This window comes from Alligator mississippiensis, chromosome 11 (assembly GCF_030867095.1).
Source record: "Alligator mississippiensis isolate rAllMis1 chromosome 11, rAllMis1, whole genome shotgun sequence".
Classification (NCBI taxonomy): Eukaryota; Metazoa; Chordata; order Crocodylia; family Alligatoridae; genus Alligator; species Alligator mississippiensis.
The window spans coordinates 56,044,402-56,068,676 of record NC_081834.1 but is presented as its reverse complement, the minus strand read 5'-3'; the positions used below and the strand labels follow the sequence as shown (position 1 = coordinate 56,068,676).

Sequence of the window (24,275 nt, the reverse complement as noted above, 5' to 3'; positions counted from 1 at the left end):
CAACGCCGATAAATGCAAGGTTCTCCACCCTGGGAAGAAAAACCTGCAGCATCCTTATAGGCTCGGCAGTGCTATGTTGGCTAGCACTATGCAAGAAAGAGACTTGGGGGTCATCATTGACCACAAGATGAACATGAGCCTGCAGTGCGATGCTGCGACTAGTAAAGCGACCAAAACGCTGGCTTGCATCCATAGATGCTTCTCAAGCAAATCCCGGGACGTCATTCTCCTCTTGTACTCGGCCTTAGTGAGGCCGCAGCTGGAGTACTGTGTCCAGTTTTGGGCTCCACAATTCAAAAAGGATGTGGAGAAGCTTGAGAGAGTGCAGAGAAGAGCCACGCGCATGATCAGAGGTCAGGGAAGCAGACCCTACGATGACAGGCTGAGAGCCATGGGGCTCTTTAGCCTGGAAAAGCTCAGGCTCAGGGGTGATGTGATGGCCACCTATAAGTTTATCAGGGGTGACCACCAGTATCTGGGGGAACGTTTGTTCACCACAGTGCCCCAAGGGATGACGACTAGGTCAAATGGTCATAAACTACTTCAAGACCATTTCAGGCTGGACATAAGGAAGAATTTCTTTACTGTCCGAGCCCCCAAGGTCTGGAACAGCCTGCCACCGGAAGTGGTTCAAGCGCCTACATTGAACACCTTCAAGAGCAAACTGGATGCTCATCTTGCTGGGATCCTATGAACCCAGCTGACTTCCTGCCCTTTGGGCAGGGGGCTGGACTCGATGATCTTCTGAGGTCCCTTCCAGCCCTAATGTCTATGAAATCTATGAAATTTATGTCTGGCCCCCTGCCATGGGAAGGAGCTTATTGGGCTCAAACAAATTCAATGAGGTGCTTGTCCAGACTCCTCCTGAACACCTCCAAGGATGGCGACTAGGGCTGTGTGAAACGGAAGTGTTCCATTTTGACCAGCATTTTAGTGTTTCATTTTGACTTTTGTTCTGAGTCAAAATAGCTGTTCCATTTCGTTCCATTGAAATGTTTTGCCATTTCAACCCTGTTGCGCCGTTTCACCCATAGGATATAATGGGGAAGGTCTAAACAGGCTATAACTTTGTCATTTCTAGCCAGATTTCAATGAAACTTGCAGGATGGTAGCCCTTTCTGAGGATGCTGCAGGTTTTTCCTCCCAAGGTGGAGAACTTTGCATTTTTCAGTGTTAAACGCCATCAGGTTCTCAACCGCCCATTTCCCGAGCTTGTCAAGGTCAGCCTGGATCAACCTCCTGTGTTTAGGTGTGGATGCTTTGCCCCAGAGTTTGGTGTCATCAGCAAACTTGGCCAGTCCACTTCTGATACCAATATCCACATTTAATGAAGATGTTAAATAGTATAGGCCCAAGGACAGAGTCCTGGGGGACCCCACTGGTCACAGAGCACCAAGACGATTGACTTCCATCAACCACAACCCTCTTGGTCCTACCATGGAGCCAATTCCCCAGCCAGCTGATTGTGGTGTGGTTGAGGCCACAGTTAGACAGTTTTACTAAGAGGTGATCATGGGATACCAGATTGAAGGCTTTTTTAAAGTCAAGATATATGACACCAATTTCTTCTCCTTTGTCAAAATGCACCCTAAGGATCTTGACCCACTTGCGAGGGACTGAGACCCCCAGGGGCACAGAAATCTGGAAGAACAAGTGTGTTCCCATTTTCCTCTGACACATTGCCTATGCTGCCAGCCTGGGAGTACATGCAACAGTGTGGAGCCAGCTTCCCTGCCAGCCCCTGCCCCATCTGGCCGAGCCACCTGTGGCTCCATCCCCTCCCCAGCTGGGCCCCGCAGTCTTGCATTCCTGCCCTGGTCCCAGGTCCCATGTACCACCCCAGCTAGGCAGTGTCCCCAGCCCCAGCTGCCAACCCTGCCTCCCTCCCTCCCTCATTGTGGGGGCTCCGTGACAACTGGTGCTGTCACCTCAATCTCCCCCCATCTCCCCCTCTGCATCACCTATGCCCCTCACAGACTGACCTGCCAGGAGCTGTGGGAGCTGCTCTCCACCAGTGTAGTGTCCCTCTTTAAAAGGGGCAGACACCAGGCCCCAGGGAACAACAGTTTGGTTAGCCTTCCCTCAATACCTGGCAAGTTACTGGAGGACATCCTAAGGATGGCCACCTGTGATCAGCTTTTCCATTTCCTGATGCCTACACATGACCAGCATGGATTTATGAAGAACAAATAATGTCAAAGGACTTTGAACTTCTTTGACAAGATAACTACTTGGGTGGATGAAGGGAATGCTGGGACTGCGGCCCTCAATTTCACAGATTTCATAGATTTCATAAACACCAGGGCTGGAAGGGACCTTGGAAGATCTTTGAGTCCAGCCCCCTGCCCCAGGGGCAGGAAGTCAGCTGGGGTCAAAGGATTCCAGAGAGATAAACGTCCAAATGTCTCTTCAAGGAGTTCAAGGTAGGTGCTTGAACCACCTCCAGCGACAGTCTATTCCAAACCTTGGGGGCTCGGACAGTAAAGAAGTTCTTCTTTATGTCCAGCCTGAAACGGTCATGGAGGAGTTTGTGATCGTTTGACCTTGTTGTCCTTTGGGGTGCTCTGGTGAACAGATGTTCCCCCAAACAGACTACGCTGAGAGGTAGTTCGACGTAGGAAAAGCTGGCAGCAACTAATGGGGAAAGTGTGTGACAAGATGTGTGCGCGTTTAGAAGGTGGGGGCATGGAATCATCCCCAGCCTCAGTGTTACACATCTAGGAAAGATCAGTGTAAACCGAAAACTGTTTCAGGCTGGAAATGGTTTTTAAAGTGTCTGAATACCCTGACCTCTACCCTGCCGTGGCACCCTGGGGGAAGGAAATGTCTAAGGCATCTTAATAAGCTAGATCCATTCTAATGTTATAAAAGCCTAAGTCTGTCTGTCTGCCTGTAATGTTTTATTTGCACACCGATCGGCTGACAAACAGCCAATCAGAATGCAAACAAGCTTTCGATTAGGAGCTGGCAGCCAATGGGTGCCACCATGATGGTGAGGGCACAGCTGGCCTCACCGCTCCCCCCCCCCCCCCACCAGCTCTCCAGAGAGGGGGCAACAGAGCAGATGGCCTGATGCAGCAGCAGCCAGGGGAGGGGAGGGGAGGGGAGGGGAGGGGAGGAGTGGGCCTCCTCCACCCAGCTGGGCCCAGGCCCGCTCGTCCTTCACCCCGCCTCCACCGCATCGGCCCCTCCCCCATTCCTCCCCTCCCCCTGCTGCCACTGGTTTTGGCCTAGCCCCGCTGCTCTGCCCCCTCCCCCGCACTGCGGCAGCCTGGCTTCTCCCCACCCTCGGGCCGGTCGGTGCTCCCCTGCATCAGGCCTGGGTCCACTACTGCCCTCCCCCTGCTTCTGCGGCGAGAAGGGAGGGAACGGGCCCAGACCCCAAGCAGCAGGAGGGAAGGAGGGAGCAGGCCCAGATGGGGGGTGGGGCCTGGGGCTCCATCCCCTCCTGCTTCAGATCCAGTCCTGAACCGATCGGGGCTGAGTGACTAATACCTGGAGTCTTGAGAGGACAAAGTTAGGGTTTGCTGTGTGTTTGGGTGTAAAGTCTTGCCCCTCACCCCACTGCAGGTCAATGAAGAGCCAGAGCCCAGGAGATCCTATGTGAGGAGAGATCCTGCTAAGTACTGGTCAGGTGCCCCAGTCACCTGAAATGATGTGGACCAAGCACAGCAAGGGCTGCTCAGGGCTGATGGCTCAGGGACCCCTTTGGTAATAGTCACAGTGCTGATAGAGACACTGGCCCTTCCCCATCAGAGCTGGTCTGTGCCCTTCTGCACACTGCTGGGGTCTGCAATGGGAATGGAGACGGTGCTGAGCAGGGATCAAACCAGGCTGTCACCTGACCTGCTCCAATCAAGTGAACACTCTTGACTCTGTCCCTTGCATGGCCATGCACAGAGCTGAGCTGGCTTGACTGAGCTAGCTGGGCTGAGGAAAGCACCTTTCTTCTGTGTCTGGACAAGAGTTCAGCAGACCTCCCCTGGGACTGGCAGGTGCAGCCGTGTCCCTGGGGCGAGTGAGGGGCTCCCTATCCTGTGACGGATGTTACATGGGGTCACAGCCTCCCTTCACTTCAGGTCAGAGCTCTTATCTGCTTCACCTACAACCTATCTCCAGTCATTTGTTTTCCTAGACCATCACAGAAACTGTTTAGCACATCCCACATGTCTCCAGCACTCACCTTTCTCAATCTCCAGTTCAGACTGCAGGGCTGCTAGGGAGAGAAGGACAAGAGAGGTGAGATGTCACCCTGTCGTGTCCCTGGGAATCATCTTCCTGGTTGTATATAACTGGCCTCAGGCACTCACCTTTCCCACTTTCTGTCTTCGATTGCAAAGTTCCTGGGGGAGAGAAGGATAAGAGATGATGAGATTTCACCCTGTCCAGTTTCTACTGAGGTTCTGTCCATGAAGTACATGAGGAAATAGGTTGACACAGACAGGTTTGCAGTAGCTACTCTGCACACCACATCCATGCTGTCTGGCACTGACCTGCTCCAAGGCATGGTTCAAACTGCCCCTCTATTTCCTATCCCCTACTGGACCAAGGTATTTCCCAAAGGAGCCATCTCACTGTCAGGTCCCCTCTAACTCCTGCCACTGTGGCAGAGGGGAACTGAAGGTTAAGCTATAGAAAAGAGAGACTTGCTGAGGTGGGCTGGTGACCCCCATGGTACTGGAAGAACTCTTTGCTGTTCAGATGGTGGGTCTTACTTATGCAGTTCGGGTTAATCACATGCTCAGGAAGAGGTTGTCTCCCGAGTCAGGGGGACATAGGGCAAAGAACACTGGTTCATAAAATCTGTGAAAAACTGGGGTTGTCTATAAATAATTAAGCAACGATGAGCTTGATAGACAGGCAGAGTACAGCTCCACCACCCAATATCTGAGCAGGAGTGTGGTGCCCAAGGAATCACCATTCAGTCCAGCTCATGGGCCATTTGCTGTGTGGGCAGGAACCGGCTCTGCTCTCCCAGCTGCCCTGGTATAGTCTCTTCACCCAGGCTCTGCACAGAAAGCCTGGGCACAGGGCAGGGCTTCCTGGCTACCTGAAAAGGCTCCCTTCCTTCCAGTCTCACCTCCAGCCAGATGACTTCTCATCCCTGGCCATCTCTTCCAGGGCAGCTGCCTCTTCTTCCCTTCTCCTATCTTCTGTGGAGGGTTCTCCACAGCTCTGCCCTCCTTTGCCCTTTCCCCTCCACACCAATCAACACTTCACATCCTCTTCAGCCGGCACCTGGTGCTGACAACTTTAAGATCCTCCTCCTGCCCCTCAACTGCCTCCTCCCCCACAACCCCAGCCTGGCCTGTCTCTCTGCCCTTTGCTCTAGGCTATCTCCTGCTCAGGTCACAGCTAAGGGAGGGCAAAGAAAACTTCTCATTTCCCCTCTCATCCTTTCTCTCTCACTGCATGGAGCAGCACCCTCTGCCCCTCACTCAGCCCCACAGTGTGACCCGGCCTCTTCTAAATCCTGACAGCCCAGTTTCTCATCCAGCACTCCCCTACTTCACTCTTGCCACAGCTAATCCAGCCCCTTGTCTCCAGCCCCCCACAGTCATGCTTCCCTCGTAGACCATGGCACGTGGAGACAAGCACTGTGCCTGGGAGCTCCCATGCAGCACTGCAGAGGGGTGGGACAGAGCATAAGGCAGCAGGTGCTGGATGGATGAGGTTTCTTGGGGAGTTTGTCAGCAGACAGCACAAAGCACACACAGCTTCTGCTCCAAGGAGAGCCTCAAAGAGCTGCTGGACATCCGCTGCAAAACATGAGACTTCTCCCTTCCCTCCTGCGGGAAATTAATGAAGGAAATTTACCTTTTCCTACGAGATGCCTCTCTGAAACAAACATCAGGAGAGACGTGTTACACAGATGAATATTGGATGTCAGTGAGGAAGAGTGCCAAGCAAAGACTTTCCATCTACTATCTATACTGACAGGGTCTCTTCCTCATTGCTCCCCTTGTCAACAGGCCACCTGGGTACCCAAATCATTTGCCCTGACATATGGGATGGAAGGAGTTTTCAGTAACTTATGGGGGCAGCACATTCCAAGGGTGAGGAAATCAGCCCGAGTCCCAGAATTACATTCCCAGGAAAGCTTAGGGCAAACTGAAAAGAAGCTGCAACAGGTTTCATAGTTTCATAGTAGTTTCTTGGTTACATCCTGGAAAAGCAGATGAGGCACCTAAAACCCCTTAACTCTGCCCTGAAGTGACACCTGGAAGAAAGGGAACCCCTAAGGTATCTTTAATAACCACAATGCCTTGTCTTAGACCTGTAGACCCAATCCTGCACTGATAAGGGCTGTGAGACTAGTACCTGGGGTCTAGACAGGCAGAGTTGTGTTGGTTGTGTATTCTGGGTAAAGTCTTTCCCTTGCTCCACTGCAGGCCATGCAAGGGCCATAGCCCAGGGAATACTATTTGAGGAGGGATCCTGCTAAGTACTGGTCAGGTCTCCCAGTTTCCTGCAATGATGTGGACCAGGCAGGGTGAGGGCTCAGGGAGCCCTTCTGTAATAACCAGTGCTGATAAAGAAACTGGCCCTTCCACATCAGAGCTGCTCTGTGTCAGCAGGAGCAGCCCTTCGGTGTACTTGCTGGAGTCTGCAATGGGGGTGGAGATAGCCCTGAGCAGGGATCAAAGCAGGCCGTCTCACCTGACTTGCTAGAATCATGAAAATGATCTTGGCTTTCTCTCCTGCATGGCCATGCACAGAGCTGTGCTGGCTTGGCTGAGCTGCTAGGGCTGAGGAAAGTACCTTTCTTCTGTGTCTGGACAAGAGTTCAGCAGAACTTCCTCTGGGACTGGCAGGTGCAGCTGTGTCCCTGGGGCGAGTGAGGGGCTCCCTGTTCTGTGACGGATGTCACATTGGGTCAGGGCCTCCCTTCAACTCAAGTCAGAGCTCTTGTCTGCTCCAGCTGCAACCTCTCTCTCCAATCATCTTTTTTTTTTTTGCTAGAAACGATCACAGAAACTGTTTAGCACATCCCATGTGGCCCCAGTACTCACTTTTCTCCCTCTCCAGTTCAGACTGCAGGGCTCCTTGGGAGAGAAAGGGTAGAGGTGAGATTTCACCCTGTCCAATTTATAGTTAGGTTCCTACCATGAGCAGGGTTGGGCTGTAATGATGGACATGAGGAGATGAGCTGACACAGGCAGGTTGGCATTAGCCTCCCTGCACACCATGTCCCTGCTGGCTGAGACTGACCTGCTTCATTGCATGGTTCAGACTGTCCCATTATTTCCTATCCCCTCTAGGATGTGCTCTAAAAGTCTCTTCCAAAGGACCTCACATTGTCTAGTCCCCTGTGACTCCTTACTTTGTAGCTGGGGGTAACTGAATGTCATAATGAGGCAGAGGGAGATTGGTTCAGGAGAGCTGGTTCCACTGGCAGTACTGAAGCAAGAAATAAATTATCTCCTAGGTCAGATTGGCCAGGACCGTGGGGTGGTTGGGTCCATTTACTGGGATCATCAGGCATCTTTTACCCAACAAATCCTTGCCCCTGCAGGTGCCCAAGGTGTTGCTGGGGGCCCTTGTCTTTCCTGCTCTAGGACAGGCTCCAGGTTTTACACTTTGGTGTTCTTTTTTCCTTGATGTAAGCTGTCCCTGTGGTCACAGGTCTTTGTGGCAGTGCAGGGGAGGAGGGGGCAGGGGTGGGTGTTCTTGTGGGCCCTTTTGGCTAAATGTCCATTCTGTGGCTACCTGTGTCCCTTTATCTTTCTACTTTTTCTCTAGTTCTGCCCATGCCCTGAGCTGACCCAGCTCCCCCTGGCTCCTGGAATGGGGCTCAGGAAAATGAAGTGGGTCATCTGAGTGAAGCACTGATCTTGTCTTGATACACGGTGAGCTCCACACTAGGCCAACTCCTTGTCTTGTAGATAGTCCCTGCCATTAGTTGCAAAGACAATGGGGAGAACCTGCCACTGGGACCAGGGTTCAGGAGATGTGTCTGTGAAGGCATGTGGTAGACAAGCCTTTGTCCAGCACATGTTCATGTCAGCTTGGGCTTAGTGAAGGAGGCTAGGCCTGTGGTTCCACTTGGAGCTGGTCCCTTGGAGTGCCTGCCCTGAGATACATGTCCAGCAGGACATGGAGTCAACATGATGGTCACTGCTGAGCACAGCTGGACCAGAGCAGCTGGGCCCAAGTATCTGCTGTGTCTGAGAACAGACCTGCAGGTTCTGAGTGCGATTTCTGTGTCACAACAACTGTAGACACCAGATCACCCTGCAGCCACCAGCAGCTGCTGGCTGACTGCCACCCTGGGAGACCAGGGAGCAAACCAGCAGGGAGCATTCACAGGACACAAGACACATTAACACATCAATGTGCAGTACAGTTTGTTCCTGTGAAAGGATCCCAGGCTGAGCAGCCCTAGTACTGAAAAGGGAACAGCTGGCTGCCCTCAGCACCGCATTGCACATCCACAGCTCTTACTAGCCCGAGAGGACAGGATTTGGCCCTAAGCACTTCCCTTCCTCCCAGACCCTTTCCCTTCTGCTCTGCCTGCAGGCAACAGGACAAACATGAACAGACTCCCGGCGCAGAGCTCCTCTCTCCTCATCCATGTGTCCAGCTGACAGCACTGATCCCGGCGGGACAGCGCACTGCGTGTTTGGTCTGGGCTCTTCACTGAGCTCCAGGGCCTGAATCCACGGGGTCCCTTTCCTGGCTCGGATGTGGGGTCTGGTCTGCTCAGAAACTTCTCCCGCAGCTTCAGTCTGTGCCCCAGTGCTTAGTGCTCCTGTCAGGTCCATCCTGCCCTGTCCCATCTTAGAGGAGCTCTCCTCCCCCCACACTCTCCCCACATTACCTGTTACATTACCTTTTGCACAGAGCAGCCGCCAGAGGCAGAAACCGCCCAGGACAATGACAAACACCAGGATCCCCAGGATCACAGCCAGTGCCACCACTGTGGGGGAGACCCGTGTGAAAAAGTGATCTGCAAGAGAAAGTGTCATTCATTTGGCAGCCCTGAGTGATTAAATGCACAAGGCTGGGGGCAGCAGTGGCTTTCCCTGGGGCCCTCCTGACAGCACTCCTCCGTGCTTTCTGTTCATCATACTGGAAGCCGAGGCTCCAGCCCAGCTAATGCGGCCACTGTCCTGCCCAGTGCCCTGAGGCAACAGAGTAGTAAATCCAGGAATAAATCAGACCCAGAGGCACATGTCCTGGGTGCAGAAACCTCTCTCAGACTGCAAGAAGAGATAACGACCTCCCCTTCCTCAGGGCATGATGGGATCCTCCTGGAAAGTGGCTGCCTCCTCCAGCAGGTCACCAAAGACAAGTACTGATCCTTCAATCGCAGGCTGAAAGCTGAGCTCCATGTCAGTGCGAGGGTGTCCTGAATCACAGTGTGACCCCGCCATGCCAGGCAGTGCAGGCTAAACCCTGGGGCGCAGTCAGGTATTGAGGTGTTTGAGTGCCAGTCATGGAGCCCACAAACACACTCCAGGCACACAGCAAATGCCAGCCTGGGAGCCAGGCTGCTCCTTATTTGTCCCAGGAGTTTGTCCCTAGTGCTCTGTAGATGATGTTCAGCTGAGGGCTCAGGGGAATCCTGCTGCTGCTCTCTCCCTCCAGGAGCTACCAATGAACCAAGAGCAAATCTAATGTTTAAAGTAGGCCTAAGATCAGTCAGGCCCTAACCAGAGACCTGCCAGGACAGCATGGCAAGGTACCAGACACAGACCAAGAGAAGAGCAATAGCATGGGCAGCGCAGCCAGTTCAGGCCCAGGGGCAAGGTCAAGGGGATGTATCCCAAGGAGCAGGGAAGTATGTCAGGGGATGTCTGCATGGTGCTGCAAAGCATCATGCTGGGATTGCCTCGCAGGGTCTGCACATGTAGCTGCAGACCCAGAAACAGCATGGTCCCCTCACACCATATCACACCCGGGGAATCACTGTCCTGTTGTCATGGGAGAGGGGGCAACTCTGGGAGCCCTGCTTTGGGGTGAAGCTTTCACAACACAGGCCTGATGTGGAGCCCCAAACTGCAGCCCTTACCATCTGGGTTTGTGTTTCTTCTCTCCATCCAGTGCTTTGTACCTCCACAGAGTGAGTCAGGGTACTCAGAGCCCAGGAGTCTCCTCTCTCCTAGCCTGGGGGCCAATGCACTGGGGAGGGCCTTAAATGACTTTCATAGATTCATAGATGTTAGGGTCGGAAGGGACCTCAATAGATCATCGAGTCCGACCCCCTGCATAAGCAGGAAAGAGTGCTGGGTCTAGATGACCCCAGCTAGATACTCATCTAACCTCCTCTTGAAGACCCCCAGGGTAGGGGAGAGCACCACCTCCCTTGGGAGGCCGTTCCAGACCTTGGCCACTCGAACTGTGAAGAAGTTCTTCCTTATGTCCAGTCTAAATCTGCTCTCTGCTAGCTTGTGGCCATTGTTTCTTGTAACTCCCGGGAGCGCCTTGGTGAATAAAACCTCACCAATTCCCTTCTGTGCCCCCGTGATGAACTTATAGGCAGCCACAAGGTCGCCTCTCAACCTTCTCTAGCGGAGGCTGAAAAGGTCCAGTTTCTCTAGTCTCTCCTCGTAGGGCTTGGTCTGCAGGCCCTTGACCATACGAGTTGCCCTTCTCTGGACCCTCTCCAGGTTATCTGCATCCTTCTTGAAGTGTGGCGCCCAGAATTGCACGCAGTACTCCAACTGCGGTCTGACCAGCGCCCGATAGAGGGGAAGTATCACCTCCTTGGATCTGTTCATCATGCATCTGCTGATGCACGATAAAATGCCATTGGCTTTTCTGATGGCTTCGTCACACTGCCGACTCATGTTCATCTTGGAGTCCACTAGGACTCCAAGATCCCTTTCCACCTCTGTGCCACCCAGCAGGTCATTCCCTAGGCTGTAGGTGTGCTGGACATTTTTCTTCCCTAGGTGCAGCACTTTGCATTTCTCCTTGTTGAACTGCATCCTGTTGTTTTCTGCCCACTTGTCCAACCTATCCAGGTCTGCCTGCAGCTGTTCCCTGCCCTCCGGCGTGTCCACTTCTCCCCATAGCTTTGTGTCATCTGCAGACTTGGACAGAGTACTTTTGACTCCCTTGTCCAAGTCACTGATGAAGACATTAAAGAGTATCGGTCCAAGGACCGAGACCTGCGGGACCCCACTGCCCACACCCTTCCAGGTCAAGACCGACCCATCCACCACGACTCTCTGGGTGCGACCCTCTAGCCAGTTCGCCAGCCAGTGGACTGCGTAGTCATCCACATCACCGCCTCTTAACTTGTTCACCAGTATGGGGTGGGATACCGTATCGAAGGCCTTCCTGAAGTCTAAGTATACGACATCCACCCCTCCTCCTGTGTCCAGGCGTTTCGTAACCTGGTCATAGAAAGAGACTAGATTGGTCAGGCACGATCTGCCCGCCACAAACCCATGCTGGTTTCCCCTCACCATAATTTGCCCTGCTGGGCTCTCACAAATGTGAGCCTTGATAATTTTTTCAAAGACTTTGCCAAGGGTGGAGGTGAGACTGACTGGCCTGTAGTTGCCCGGGTCCTCCTTCTTTCCCTTTTTGAAAATGGGGACCACGTTAGCCCTTTTCCAGTCCTCCGGGACTTGGCCCGTGCGCCACGAGCGTTTGAATATTCCCGCCAGTGGCTCTGCAATGATGTCGGCCAGTGCCTTCAGCACCCTCAGATGGAGCTCATCCGGGCCTGCCGACTTAAAGGCATCCAGTTCTTCCAAGTGACTCTGCACCATCTCAGGATCTACGTATGGCAGTCTGACACCTTGCTGCTGCCTCTCTACAACCCCAGTGAGAGACTTGTCGTGCCTCTCGCTTAGGAACACTGAGGCAAAGAACTCGTTGAGGAGTTCAGCCTTGTTCCCTCTGTCCATCACCAATTGCTTCTGCCCATTTAGCAGGGGTCCTATTCCTCCCTGGGCCTTCCTTTTACTCCCAATATATCTAAAAAACAATTTCTTGTTGTCTTTTACTTGGGTTGCCATCCTCAGCTCCATGGTAGCTTTGGCCCGTCTAACTGCCTCCCTACAAGCACGAGCAGAGGAGGTATATTCATCTTTAGTGATCTCACCCTGTTTCCACTTTTTATGTGCTCCCCTTTTGGCCCTTAGGCTGCCCTGGATTTCTCTGGTCAGCCATGGAAGCCTCCTGGCCCCTTTCCCTCTTTTGCCTCGCTCGGGGATCGTCTTGCTTTGTGCCTGAAGGATCGTTTCCTTTAGGCACAGCCACCCTTCTTGGGCTCCCATCCCTTCAAAACTCCTACTCTGCAGTGCGTCCTTGACTAATTGCCTGAGTTAATTGAAATCAGCTTTCCTAAAGTCTCGCACTTTCACCCTACTAGTTACCTTACCCACTTGACGTCTTATGTTGAATTCTATTATTAGGTGATCACTGTCCCCCAGATGGCTACCGATCTGGAGGTCCCCTACCATGTCATCCCCCGTTGCCAATACCAGATCCAGTATTGCATTCCCCCTAGTGGGACCGTGTACCTCCTGTGTCAGGTGGAGGTCCTGTACACAGGTTAGAAACCTGCGTGAGTGGTGGGATTTTGCTGTCTGACTAGAACTGACTTGGGGCACAGCAAACTAAAACTCCTTCAAGGAGTTTTGGTTTGCTGCCCCTACAGTTGCACAATGAAGCACCGGGCTCTGTGCAACTCAGGAGCTCTGCAGGAAGCCTGGCAGCAGCCCAGGAAAGCAGCTTTGCCCAAGAAAAGTGGCAAGCCTGATCTCCCCCTCTCCTCCCAGAGCCTGCCTGCCTGATCTGCGCGGGGGCCTGGTACTTTCCTCTGTGGCTGCAGTACCCCTGGGCCTGCCTAAGCTGGGTGCCTGAGGGCAGGTGCTGCCTGATGCAGGGGGCGTTTCTGCCACAGAGGGAAGCACCAACCCCTCTCTACCTCCCCACAGCCCAGGCACCGCTCCGCTCCCCAGCAGCTCACTCTCCCCTCCCTGCTGCAGAGGCAGGTAAGTCAGCAGGGTGTGTGCATGACAGGGGGGGTTTCATAGATTCATAGATGTTAGGGTCGGAAGGAACCTCAATAGATCATGGAGTCTGACCCCCTGCATAAGCAGGAAAGAGTGCTGGGTCTAGATGACCCCAGCTAGATACTCATCTAACCTCCTCTTGAAGACCCCCAGGGTAGGGGAGAGCACCACCTCCCTTGGGAGCCCGTTCCAGACCTTGGCCACTTGAACTGTGAAGAAGTTCTTCCTAATGTCCAGTCTAAATCTGCTCTCTGCTAGCTTGTGGCCATTATTTCTTGTAACCCCCGGGGGCGCCTTGGTGAATAAATACTCACCAATTCCCTTCTGTGCCCCCGTGATGAACTTATAGGCAGCCACAAGGTCGCCTCTCAACCTTCTCTTGCGGAGGCTGAAAAGGTCCAGTTTCTCTAGTCTCTCCTCGTAGGGCTTGGTCTGCAGGCCCTTAACCATACGAGTTGCCCTTCTCTGGGCCCTCTCCAGGTTATCCGCATCCCTCTTGAATTGCGGCACCCAGAATTGCACGCAGTACTCCAACTGCGGTCTGACCAGCGCCCGATAGAGGGGAAGTATCACCTCCTTGGACTTATTCGTCATGCATCTGCTGATGCATGATAAAGTGCCATTGGCTTTTCTGATGGCTTCGTCACACTGCCGGCTCATGTTCATCTTGGAGTCCACTAGGACTCCAAGATCCCTTTCCACTTCCGTGCCACCCAGCAGGTCATTCCCTAGGCTGTAGGTGTGCTGGACATTTTTCCTCCCTAGGTGCAGCACTTTGCAATTCTCCTTGTTGAACTGCATTCTGTTGTTTTCTGCCCACTTGTCCAACCTGTCCAGGTCTGCCTGCAGCTGTTCCCTGCCCTCCGGCGTGTCCACTTCTCCCCATAGCTTTGTGTCATCTGCAAACTTGGACAGAGTACATTTCACTCCCACATCCAAGTCGCTGATGAAGACATTGAAGAGTATTGGTCCAAGGACTGAGCCCTGTGGGACCCCACTGCCCACACCCTTCCAGGTCGAAACCGACCCATCCACCACGACTCTCTGGGTGCGACCCTCTAGCCAATTCGCCACCCACCGGACTGTGTAGTCATCCAAGTCACAGCCTCTTAACTTGTTCACCAGTATGGGGTGGGATACCACTGTTTAATCAGCCCTAGATTGAAGCGGTGTTTTTTTAAAACCCACCACTTCAATTTAGGGCCCCTGTTTTGTCTACACAGGGGTAAAAGGCGCATAGCCCAAGGACACCAAGAACACTCTAACCTGGCACAAGACAAGTAGGGGACAAGGCACTGTCAGTGTCCTGCCACTGTAAGTTTGTTACATGCACTTAAAGAACCAAGGAAAAAGACCTTGCCCTCCACCTCCCGCTCTCCCACTGACTACAGAGGAAGGCAACCCCTCCCCACCCTGCTTTGTAGCAATGATATCACAGGGGGAAATTCTTTCCTGACCTGAAACATGGTGATTGGTCTGAACCTGAGCAGAAGAGCAACACTCTCTAACTAGAAACTGAGAATTATGGGGCCCTTGCACGAGTGACCAAAATGTTAATGTACACCCAAGGAACTTCACCCCTTATATCCTTGTGCACCTAAGAGACCCTGTTTGCACTGTGAAACTATATGTCAGAGCGCACACATGCAGCAGGGGAGGGTGGAGGTGGCTGTGGACAGTCTAGTCTGTGTGCAGTCCCATACAACAACTTTACTGGCTAGTGACTCTGGACACTCAGCCTGAGAAAGTCACAGAGTAGTGATGTGCTGAGCACCTGTCTTTGAATGCCAGGATCTACCAGGTGTCTCAGGTGGGTACCCAAAGGTGAGGCACCCCCAATCCTCAGTCATTTCTGCAAACATTGAGCAAGAGTTACTGCTTGACCCCAGCCTGTGCTCCCCCAGGCCCAGCTCTTGACCTAGCCACAAGGAGCTTGACCTGAGTCCTGATGTCGGTGTTACTGCAAACTCCTGTGTTACCATAAGCCCTGCTGAGAGCAGACCAGATGGGGTCTTGTGCTGCCCGGGGAAAGGGCTCAGTAGATGTCAGACACGTGAGCCCAGCAGTGACAACCCCTCCCCACATCCATGTCCTGCTTGCAGCGTGCAAGGCACTGACCTGCAATATCAACTGTTGCTGTTTTCTCCTGGTTGAGGAGTGGGTTTCTGACACAACAGGTCACTTTCCGGTTAGACTCTTCCATGATAATAATAGAAATCTCTGTGTGAAACAGTCCGTCGGTATCCATGGAGATTTCCTCAAAGGTTGTTGGTAAAAGCTGCCCACGGTGATCTCTCCAGTGAGCCTTGGGCTCTGGGTACCATCCAGCTGATCGACACCCAACCTGTATCCCTCCATCCTGGTAGCCATCAGCAGAGATGTGGGGGCCAGAGCCCATAGCTAGAGAAGAGCAGAAAGAACTGGCATTAGCTCCAGCTGGGTGACGTATAGTCTGTCACACCAGCGTCTATCTGAGCAACACACTGCACCATGACACATGCTCATAGGTGACGTGTAGGGAGGGATGGGGGGACATGTGCCCCCCGTGACAGGGCTGTCCCTACCACCGACACTGCCAACATGTCTGTGGGTGCTCGCTAGCTCCGTCCCCACCACTGGCTTCTGTGGGTGCCCCTCCAAAACTCAGGAGGCACCAGTTGCCCAAGCACATACTCTAAGGCAAAGGTTTCGTGTGTTCTGGACAGGGTGGGAGCACTGGGTGACATACACTCAGTTTGTAGCACCACAAGTCCTGCATCTGCCTCCTCAGTCCCAGGCAGGTCCCCTCAGCCCTTCACCTCCTCCCACCATAGAGAAACCAGATCCATGCTCAACCTGGCACTCCAGACCCTCCTGTAGCTGCTCCAGCGTGACTATGCCCTTCTGTACACAGGTCTATACAAGCACACACCCCAGCAGTTTGGGTGGCAGCAGTGTCTAATGGAAGGTAATTTGCTGTACTGCATCACAGTGCTTTAGTGGCCAGTCCAGTACCACAGTTGCTACCATATTTGTGCTGCCCCCACCATGGTCAGCAGCCAGGGCTGGTTCCCTAATCACACCTCCTTGTGGCACGGTGGGGTCGAGTAGCACCCTCTGATGACCACCACAGTCCTGCCTCCTCTGGTTCCTTGAGTCCTTCCCTCTCCCTGACCTGCCATGCCTTTCATTTTGTTTGAAAAAGAAAAAAATGGGAGGCTGCCCAAGGCCTGGGTAGAGGGAACCCCTTGTTCAGTCTATCATGCTCTCTCAGTGTCTCCTGACAACAGGTGCCTTAAGAAGTATGTTTGTGGTCTCTGGCCACCCCTACAGCCATTTCCATACCTTGCAGGTGTGACCAGTTATTTCAGGCCTTCTCAGGCCTGCACACCCTTGTTGGGGTTTTAGCCTTCCCAGCCTTGGCTCCTTTCCTCCAGCTGGCCCACTCTTGGGCAGGTCCAACACACTGTACTGCAGCTGCTGGGCTCCAGCCCTTCTCGCTCTCTCCCTTTGGGTCATGGACACTAGTCCCTCTATGTCCCATGTCCCCGCCCCCTGGCAGGATTTCTTAACATGCCTCTCTGTCACTCTGTGACTTCTTTCCTTCCCTGATAATCACAAAGTGGTCCATTGGTAGCAAACCATAACAAAAGCAGGCTAGTGCCTTAAATAAATTATCTCTGCATTAGGTAAGCCAAATCTATTCCAAATCCATGAGTCATTCAAGAACCCTATGTGGCCCTACTACCAGCAAACATCCCCCCTTCCCCACCCCCCACCCCACCTAGGTCTTGGATGCTTCCAAACCCTTTGGCAGGCTTCCTACATGCAGGCCCAAGTCCGGAGGCTTGGGGTTCAGATGCCCCCGAATTTTGCTTGACCTCAGCCATATGGCCACAGGAGCAACCTAGGGAGGAGTCTCCTGGTTCCATAAAATGGGCATACAGCCAAGATCTTCCTACTGGAAGAGGAAGTGGGAGACTATGCCTTACCTTAGTCAAGGTACTATCCCCTGCCAAGGAAGTGGTTTTCCCCTGCAACTAGGAAAACCACCTTAGTGGTCATGGCATTTCCCCTGCCAGGTAAGCATTTTTTTATTGTCCTACCAAAGACAATAATATTATCTAAATAAACTAATACTTGGGTCATGTGCATATCCCCAACTACCTCCTCCGTTAGTCGTTGGAAGCCGGTGGTAGCCCCTGATATGCCTCAGGGCATCCGCTTAAACTGATAAAACCCAAGGGGGGAGACAAAAGCACCTTTTTCCTTGTCCTTCTCTCACAGAAGCATTTGGTAGTAGCTACTGTGGAGGTCGAGTACCAAAAACCACTTGCTCCCTACTAAATAGTCCAAAGCCGCCTGTACTCGTGGGATGGTGAACTGGTCAGTGATGGTACAAGCGTTCAATGCACAGTAGTCAATGCACATACAGAGCTGGCCGTTGTTCTGTTGATGGGAGAGGCATAAGGGCTCTTAGACTCTGTGATGATTTGCTGGTCCATGAGTTCTTGTAGATGGCGCGTCACCTCCTTCTCTACAAGGGGGACTTTTCTTAGAAGGGTCAGGGATCACTGAGGTGGATGTGGTGCTCCACCCCCTTTGCCCCTCTCACATCCCAGTCAGGCATAGGGAAGAAACAGGATCCAGCCTTGAGCTTCTCCCTCAGGTCTTCCTTCCACAAAAACATTGAGGGTCAACAGGAAGGGGGCTGCCTCCCACCTCGTGGGTCACCACTTCGCCTTCCCCCATGTCAGCCACCTTTTGTCCTGGGTGGACTACAATATATCCCATAGTCAGGTTGACCACTATCACAGTCATCACTTTTTGATCAACCCCTTGTGTCTCAGTTACCCATTCCAGGACCTTCAATGCCCAGGGGTTCCCCTTTCTGGTGGGAGTCTCCAATACCACCAGTTTGTTCCTTTCCCCCCCTTCCACCCATCTACACACAGTGGGCAATGCCCACTGGATCTGCACAGGGCCCTGCTGAGGTTCCATCCCAGAGAAAAGTAATGCATCCAGAACCCACTTTCCTCCGTGTTTCCACCAGTCATAAGCCTTTGAGCACAAAGCATGCATCTTTAACAGCTGTTGGTAATTTGGGCCAGCTTGCTGCTTGTGATACTGAGCAAGAACCTGGAGGAGGCTGGAGTTTGTCCCTACAATGATGGAGGCCCCCTTCATCCACCCCAGGTCAGGGCACACTAGAGCAATGGTCAATACTTCTTTCTCCACCCCACTCCAGCTATTGGAGCATGGAATTTTATTCTTATATTCATGTAACCCCTGTAGGGATACTGCTCCTGACCCAAGCCACAGGGTCCCAGCCCCGTAAGGGGAAGCAGAGGTAAGTGCTTCAAATGCTCATCATAAAAGGATTTAAATAGTATGGTAACCTGGAACCCGCTGTCTAGAATAGCTTGGCATGTGTGACCATTCAGGGCCATGTGGACTTTCACTCAGGGACCCACTAATCCTTTTGGTAGGGCACTCAGAGGGTAATGCTCGGGAGTCTGGCTGGTTCTGGGGCAGAGCCAACTCCCTTGCTCTGCCCCTTCCCCATTTCCCACCTCCTACCGTGCTTTAGTTATTGGAATACCAACTCTGGGTTATCTGGCTGTGTACACTCCTGGGCCATGTGCCCATATTTCCCACATGTGTAACAGAACCCTGGGGCCCTAGTGTGGGCATCTGCCCAAGGTCTACCTGGGGTACAAGGATTAGGTGGGAACTGTACCCTAGGGGGCATCTGAGCTACAGCGACTGCCAGGGCTCGGTTACAAAGACTCCTCCCCTGTCCCTAAGGAAGCCTCCTCTTGGGGAGCCATAGTCAAAACCCAGCTAATGGGTCCTCTCCAGGGAGGAATATCCTCCCAGGCCCACATAGTCTCCAGCAGCCAGACAAGCAGCAAGCGTACCAGTGACCAGTCGGCAAGAGTACTGGTGCCATGCGGGCAGCAGAAGTGCTGGCAGCACAGCAGCAGTGTAAGTGCTGGTGACGGCAGCAGTACCCACTGCTGAGTACCCCCTGAGGCCATCCCAAGTACCCCCAGGGGTAAGTGTACCCCCCGGTTGAAAACCCCTGATCTAGAGGAGAACACGGTGATCAGAAACAGTCAGCATGGGATCACCAAGAGCAAGTCATGCCTAACCAATCTGATCTCTATCTATAATAAAATGACAGGCTCTGTGGATAAGGTGAGAGCAGTGGGCATAGTATACCTTGCTTTATCAAGGCTTTTGACATTGTCTCCTACAACATCCTAATTAATAAGCTAAGGAAATACAGACTAGATGAAAATAATGTTAGGTAGATATGTAATTGGTGGGATCAATGTACTCAGTGAGCATGTCTACACGTGCATTTGAGAACACCTAAATTTAATGTGCATTAGCTTAATGCACATTCAGCAGGTTTAGGCAGACAAGTACAGACATTAAAGTACTAATGCTGGGTGTGAACTGACTTGGGACTAAAGCTAGTCCCAAGTTAGTCCACACACACAGTGCCTCCAGTCACTTGAACTATTTGCACCTAAATTTGATGCCTGCATTTTCAGGGGCCAAATTTAGGCATGAAGGGCATTTATACACGTACCTTTTTGTCCCCTGATACTCTGGAGATCCAGAGGGTCAGACCAGACTCAATTAAACAAGACTGCTGTGCAAGCCATCTGAAGTGCACTGCATTGCACCTGTGCAGTTGTATAAGCAGTAAAATGTGTGTCAGCATGCAGAAAATAATGGCAGTGCACTTTTGAACTAAAACACTATTGATGTGTTTTAGTTCAAAAGTGTGCCGCTGCCATTTTCTGTGTGATGATGCGCATTTCATCGCTTATACAACTGCAGCACTTGCATGTATAAAAATGCTCAAATAGCTTAAATTCACCATTTTTAATGTGCTTTAAGGGGCACAAATGTAGAGATGTGCCTTTAAAGTGCTTTAACTTAAGCTAATGTGAATTAAAGTGTTACGTGTCGATGTGCCTAATAAGTAGTCTTCAGTGGTTCAAAGTCTAGCAGGGAGCAAATGTTTGTCTGGTGTTGATCAAAATACTTCAGCTGATGGGACTGAGTGCACACTTAAAAATCTGCAATGACACCAAGTTGGGTGGAACTGTGGACACCCTGGAAGGCAGGGCTAGGATCCAGAATGACCAGGATAGACTGGAGAAATGGTCCACAATCAATGAAATGAGATTCAACAAGGACAAGTGCAAAGCTGTGCACTTGGGACAGAATAAGTGCATGTACAAATACAGACTGGGGAGCGACTGGCTAGGAACTCATAGTGCAAAGAAGGACCTGGGAGTTATGGTGGACCATGAATTGAATGAGCCAACAGTGTACTCCTGTTGCAGAAAAATGCCAGTAGCATCCTGGATTGTATTAACAGGAACTTCATTTGCAAATCGCAGAAAATGATTCTTCCACTCTATTCAGCAGTAGGGCTGTGCAAAGTGGCTAGTATTCACTTCGGATTCAGCCGATTTGGGGGACATTAATTTGATTCAGTGATTCAAATCACTGTCCTGAATTGATTCAGCCGAATCTGATTTGGAGATTCGGCTGCTGCTGAATCAGCCAAATCTCCAAATCACACAGGCCCCATCCATCCATTGCCCTCAATGGCTGCCCCGCCCGGCCCCAGCTCCTGGCTTTTTGACAAAAGCACCACTCACCGGCTTCTGCCTGGAGGGGGTGGGAGCAATCCCCACTGCCCTCCACTGCCCCGTGCTGCATGGGGGGCTCTGCATGAGCCCCTCCCCCCCCCATGTCTGCCCTGTCAGACATAGCTCTGGCCCTTTAAAAAGGAAAAACAAACAAACCCCAAACCCGGGACTCACCAGTTCCTGCAGCAGCCTCAGGGCTTCAGGGGGCTTGTGGAAGAGGCCCCTATGCATCACAGGGCAGCTGGAAGCAGCAGGGATCACCCCCTGCTGGGCAGGAACCAGTTGCTGGGGGGGGGGCATGTGCCCCGCTTGACTAAGGCGGCACCAGTCGCACATGCCAGGATGCCTTGGCACCTGACTGAAAATCCCTCTACTAGCAATTGGATTAAATGGGTAGAGAACAGTGCAGTGCAGAACTTCTGCCCCATTGGGAGCAGTGTCAAGTCTAGGATCCATGGCCTGCTCCGTTCCCCAAAAGCAGCCATCTCTCTGAGGAGGCACAAACCCTTTTTTGTCCTGTCCCCACATATCTTCCTCACAACTGACAAAAAAAGGAGGACTGTTGTTCTCAGCAGTGTTCTCAGTTGAACCAGAAAAACCCGCAGAGGGCAACACAAACTGAAAGTAGCTCTGAGACAGGAGCCCTGCTCCATCCATCTCAGCAGTTGCTCTCCTCCCCTCTATGTGGTGTCAGCACTTGAAGACCTGTGCCCTACGATGAACATGCCTGTTGTTGTAAGTGCCTGACAAGATCATCTCATACAAGAAGCAAAGTAAAGAGCCAAGAGTAGAACTGTGAAAAGAGAGAGGAGAAATTCCCAGCCACAGCTGACAAACAGTCAGCAGAAGAAAATAAATTGATTGCTGGGAGATCAAGACCACCCCCAAATGTCAGGAGTCGGGGGCCATAAATACCTACGGTGTGTAAGAGGAAATTTAGGAATCAGGTAAATTAGGGTGTTCTTAGTGTAACTCTAAGAACCAAGAGCTACAAACACTATCACAATTTTTGACACGTTATAATCTACCTGATTTACACTTCCTGTGCATGCTTGCTTCCCTCCTCAGACCTGATGAAGGAAGCCTTGCATTTGAAAGCTTGTTTAACTTTATTCCAACTGGGCAGTTTGTTCAATGGAAGATACTTCCCTCCCCAGCAAATTCTTGCCTCCAGGATAACTATTTGTCAACAAGGTATGTCTGACTTTGGGAGAGGAGCCTGGGGCCATGGTTACAGACCAGACTGAGGGGATCTCACACTTCATTGCTTGGGTCAGCTGAGCTCATCACACACATGGCTTCTCATCATATGCCATTCCTGCCAGAGACGCAAATCCCCTTGTTATGATTCATGGGATGAGGAAACTGTCCAATGCATGGCTGATAGCGCTTGAATTAGAACATGGTTATTTAGATGTGGTACAGAGCACAGAGTGCTCCAGCCTTCTTGCAAAAGGGTCTGGAAACAGGTTGGAAGCTGCAGAGAAACTCTCCAAGCCAGGTTCAGGTTAGAAATGTTACTGCTTCTGCATCAATTGCAATGAACAGCTCCTGTGCTCATCTCGGCTCATATTGTCTAATTTACATCTTTCTTTTTCCGCAGTGATAAAGCGATTACAACTTCTGTACAACTGACATTTTCTGCCCCAGCCTTCTCCCTCCTCAGCCCTCCAAGACAGCACACAGGCTACCCCAAGGACAGGAAACACAAGGAAAATCCTCCCAGTCTGCTCTCAGGAAACAGATACCAACACTCAGTCTGAACTTGAGGCTCCTGCCCTGGTCATCTGGCCCTGGTTACTTTACCAAGATGTTGCGGGGCATCAGAACAGAGGCAGGTGGGGGCCAGAATAGCAGCAGGGGGGCAGGAGACCCCTCATTCTTCCCCTGCCCCTCCTTCCTCATAGAAGACACCATTGCTGGGTGGAAGGGATGTCTGCCTGGCCAAGTAGCCACAGGGTTAACCCTCTTGCAGCACCCACCAAATTGAGGCTTTTCTAGTGTCATTCAGCATACAGCTCAGCAGCAACTGTGAGCTGTTTCATCTCAGAGCTGGGCGCCATGCAAAGACATCCCCTGGCAGCAGCAGTGTTTCAGGCAAGGGGTGGGGAGAAAGAGGTGCAAGGGAGTGAGGCCATGAAGGTACTCCAGTCTCCTCTTCACAAGGCTGGAGCCTCCACCCCTGCCAGGTAAGCTCCTAGGTGAGCAACTGCTGCGGCAAATAAGACTATGTTAATCCCCCCACCTCCATTCTCCCATGCTGAGCACAGCCCTCACTCCAGCACCGGGCTCTGCTATCTACACCACCTCTGTCAGCACTGCAGGCACCTAAATTGAAGGTACTAGTAGCTGAGAAAAGACAAGTGAGTTCCTGTCACCTTCACCTGAGCCCGACAGTCCCATTCAATACACTCTGAGTGGGTCCAAACAGCAGAGGCACTGACCTGTCACCTGCAGGTCCAACAGAGCTTCTTCATAGGAGCTACCAGACTGGAAAGAGCACTTGTACTGCCCGTGGTCAGAAGGTCGGACACTGCATATTATCAGGAAGACGCTCCCACTGGTGATGTCATCCTTTATGAGCCAAGTCCTCCTTTGATATTCAGGCATCTGCTGTGCATACTGATCCCGTCTATGTCGGTACAAGTGCACGTAGGGAGAGAACCAGGACCGGAACCACCGCACCTCCATGTCCTCAGCATTCATACGGGGGGAGAGGCAGCAGGGGAGGACAGCAGCTTCTCCCACAGAGACGATGATGGGCTGGGCTGGTCCAGTCACTCTGAACTGGGCTGGGAGCAATGCAGGACACCAGAGAAAGGAAGAGTCAAGAACAGCATCAGTGCAGTGGGTGGACAAGGGCAAACCTGCATCCCCAGGAGCCTGAGGACCTATGCACCTCCCACTTTCCCCAGGTATGTCATAGAGGAGGAGCAGGGCTGGGGATTCAAGCCATACCTTAGCCCAGGGGCAGGCAATTATTTCAGTTGGAGGGCCACTTAATGAGGTTTGCTGAGCTGTGCAGGGCCACATGGGTAGCCCTGCCCCCCATCATCATCTTGGGACTGGAAGTTCCACCTCTAACCTCTGACCTTTTCCACCAGAAATGCCTCCCCTTGCCCCCCCAGAAATACCCCTTTTGGGAGGGGGGGTTGCCATTTTAGAATCAGAAAAAAAGCCAAATCATACACTAAAAGTCAAACATCTATTTTAACTTTACTACAAAAAATATTTTTGTCATGATTTGTGTGTGAATAGTGTATATAGAGGTGATTGCATAATAACTGAAAAAATAAATGATTAGGCTTCTATATTGTGGGGGTGTGCGGGGGCAGGTGCGGGTTGTGAGAGGTGTGGCTGTGTGTGGAAGGCATAGCGTATGTTGAAAGTTGTGTATATGTGGGGGATCGTAGGGGCAGGGTGTGGGTATGCTGGGTTTGTGAGGAGTGAGGAAGTGTGGGGAGGTGTGAGGACCTCCCACAACACACTCCACACATGGCGCAGCAGCAACGGGCAGGAGTGCTCTGGGTGCTGGTGCCCAATGGGGTGCAACTCTGGGCCATGCTGCACATCATGGAAAGGGGCTAGGGTTGCCAATTCTGACTGAAGCTATTCCAGGAGATTTTTGTTTTCCAACATG

The 24,275-nt window shown here is 52.1% G+C and overlaps 1 protein-coding gene across 15 annotated transcripts in view; it reads right to left on the bottom strand.

Annotated features, from left to right (window-relative positions):
* LOC109283977 (butyrophilin subfamily 3 member A2) overlaps positions 1–24,275 on the bottom strand; it is a 51,191-nt gene that overhangs the window by 14,302 nt on the left and 12,614 nt on the right. For 5 of the 15 annotated variants that reach the window (XM_059715155.1, XM_059715146.1, XM_059715152.1 and 2 more), the window contains 7 exons: positions 23,080–23,427; positions 15,096–15,377; positions 8,834–8,950; positions 7,014–7,046; positions 5,818–5,838; positions 4,311–4,343; positions 4,184–4,216 (listed from right to left, as the gene is read on the bottom strand). In XM_059715155.1, coding sequence (XP_059571138.1) covers positions 4,184–4,216; positions 4,311–4,343; positions 5,818–5,838; positions 7,014–7,046; positions 8,834–8,950; positions 15,096–15,377; positions 23,080–23,427 — 867 coding nt within the window. The remainder of the gene's footprint in view (positions 1–4,183; positions 4,217–4,310; positions 4,344–5,817; positions 5,839–7,013; positions 7,047–8,833; positions 8,951–15,095; positions 15,378–23,079; positions 23,428–24,275) is intronic. The other 10 variants (XM_059715157.1, XM_059715149.1, XM_059715160.1 and 7 more) reach the window with 7 other exon arrangements.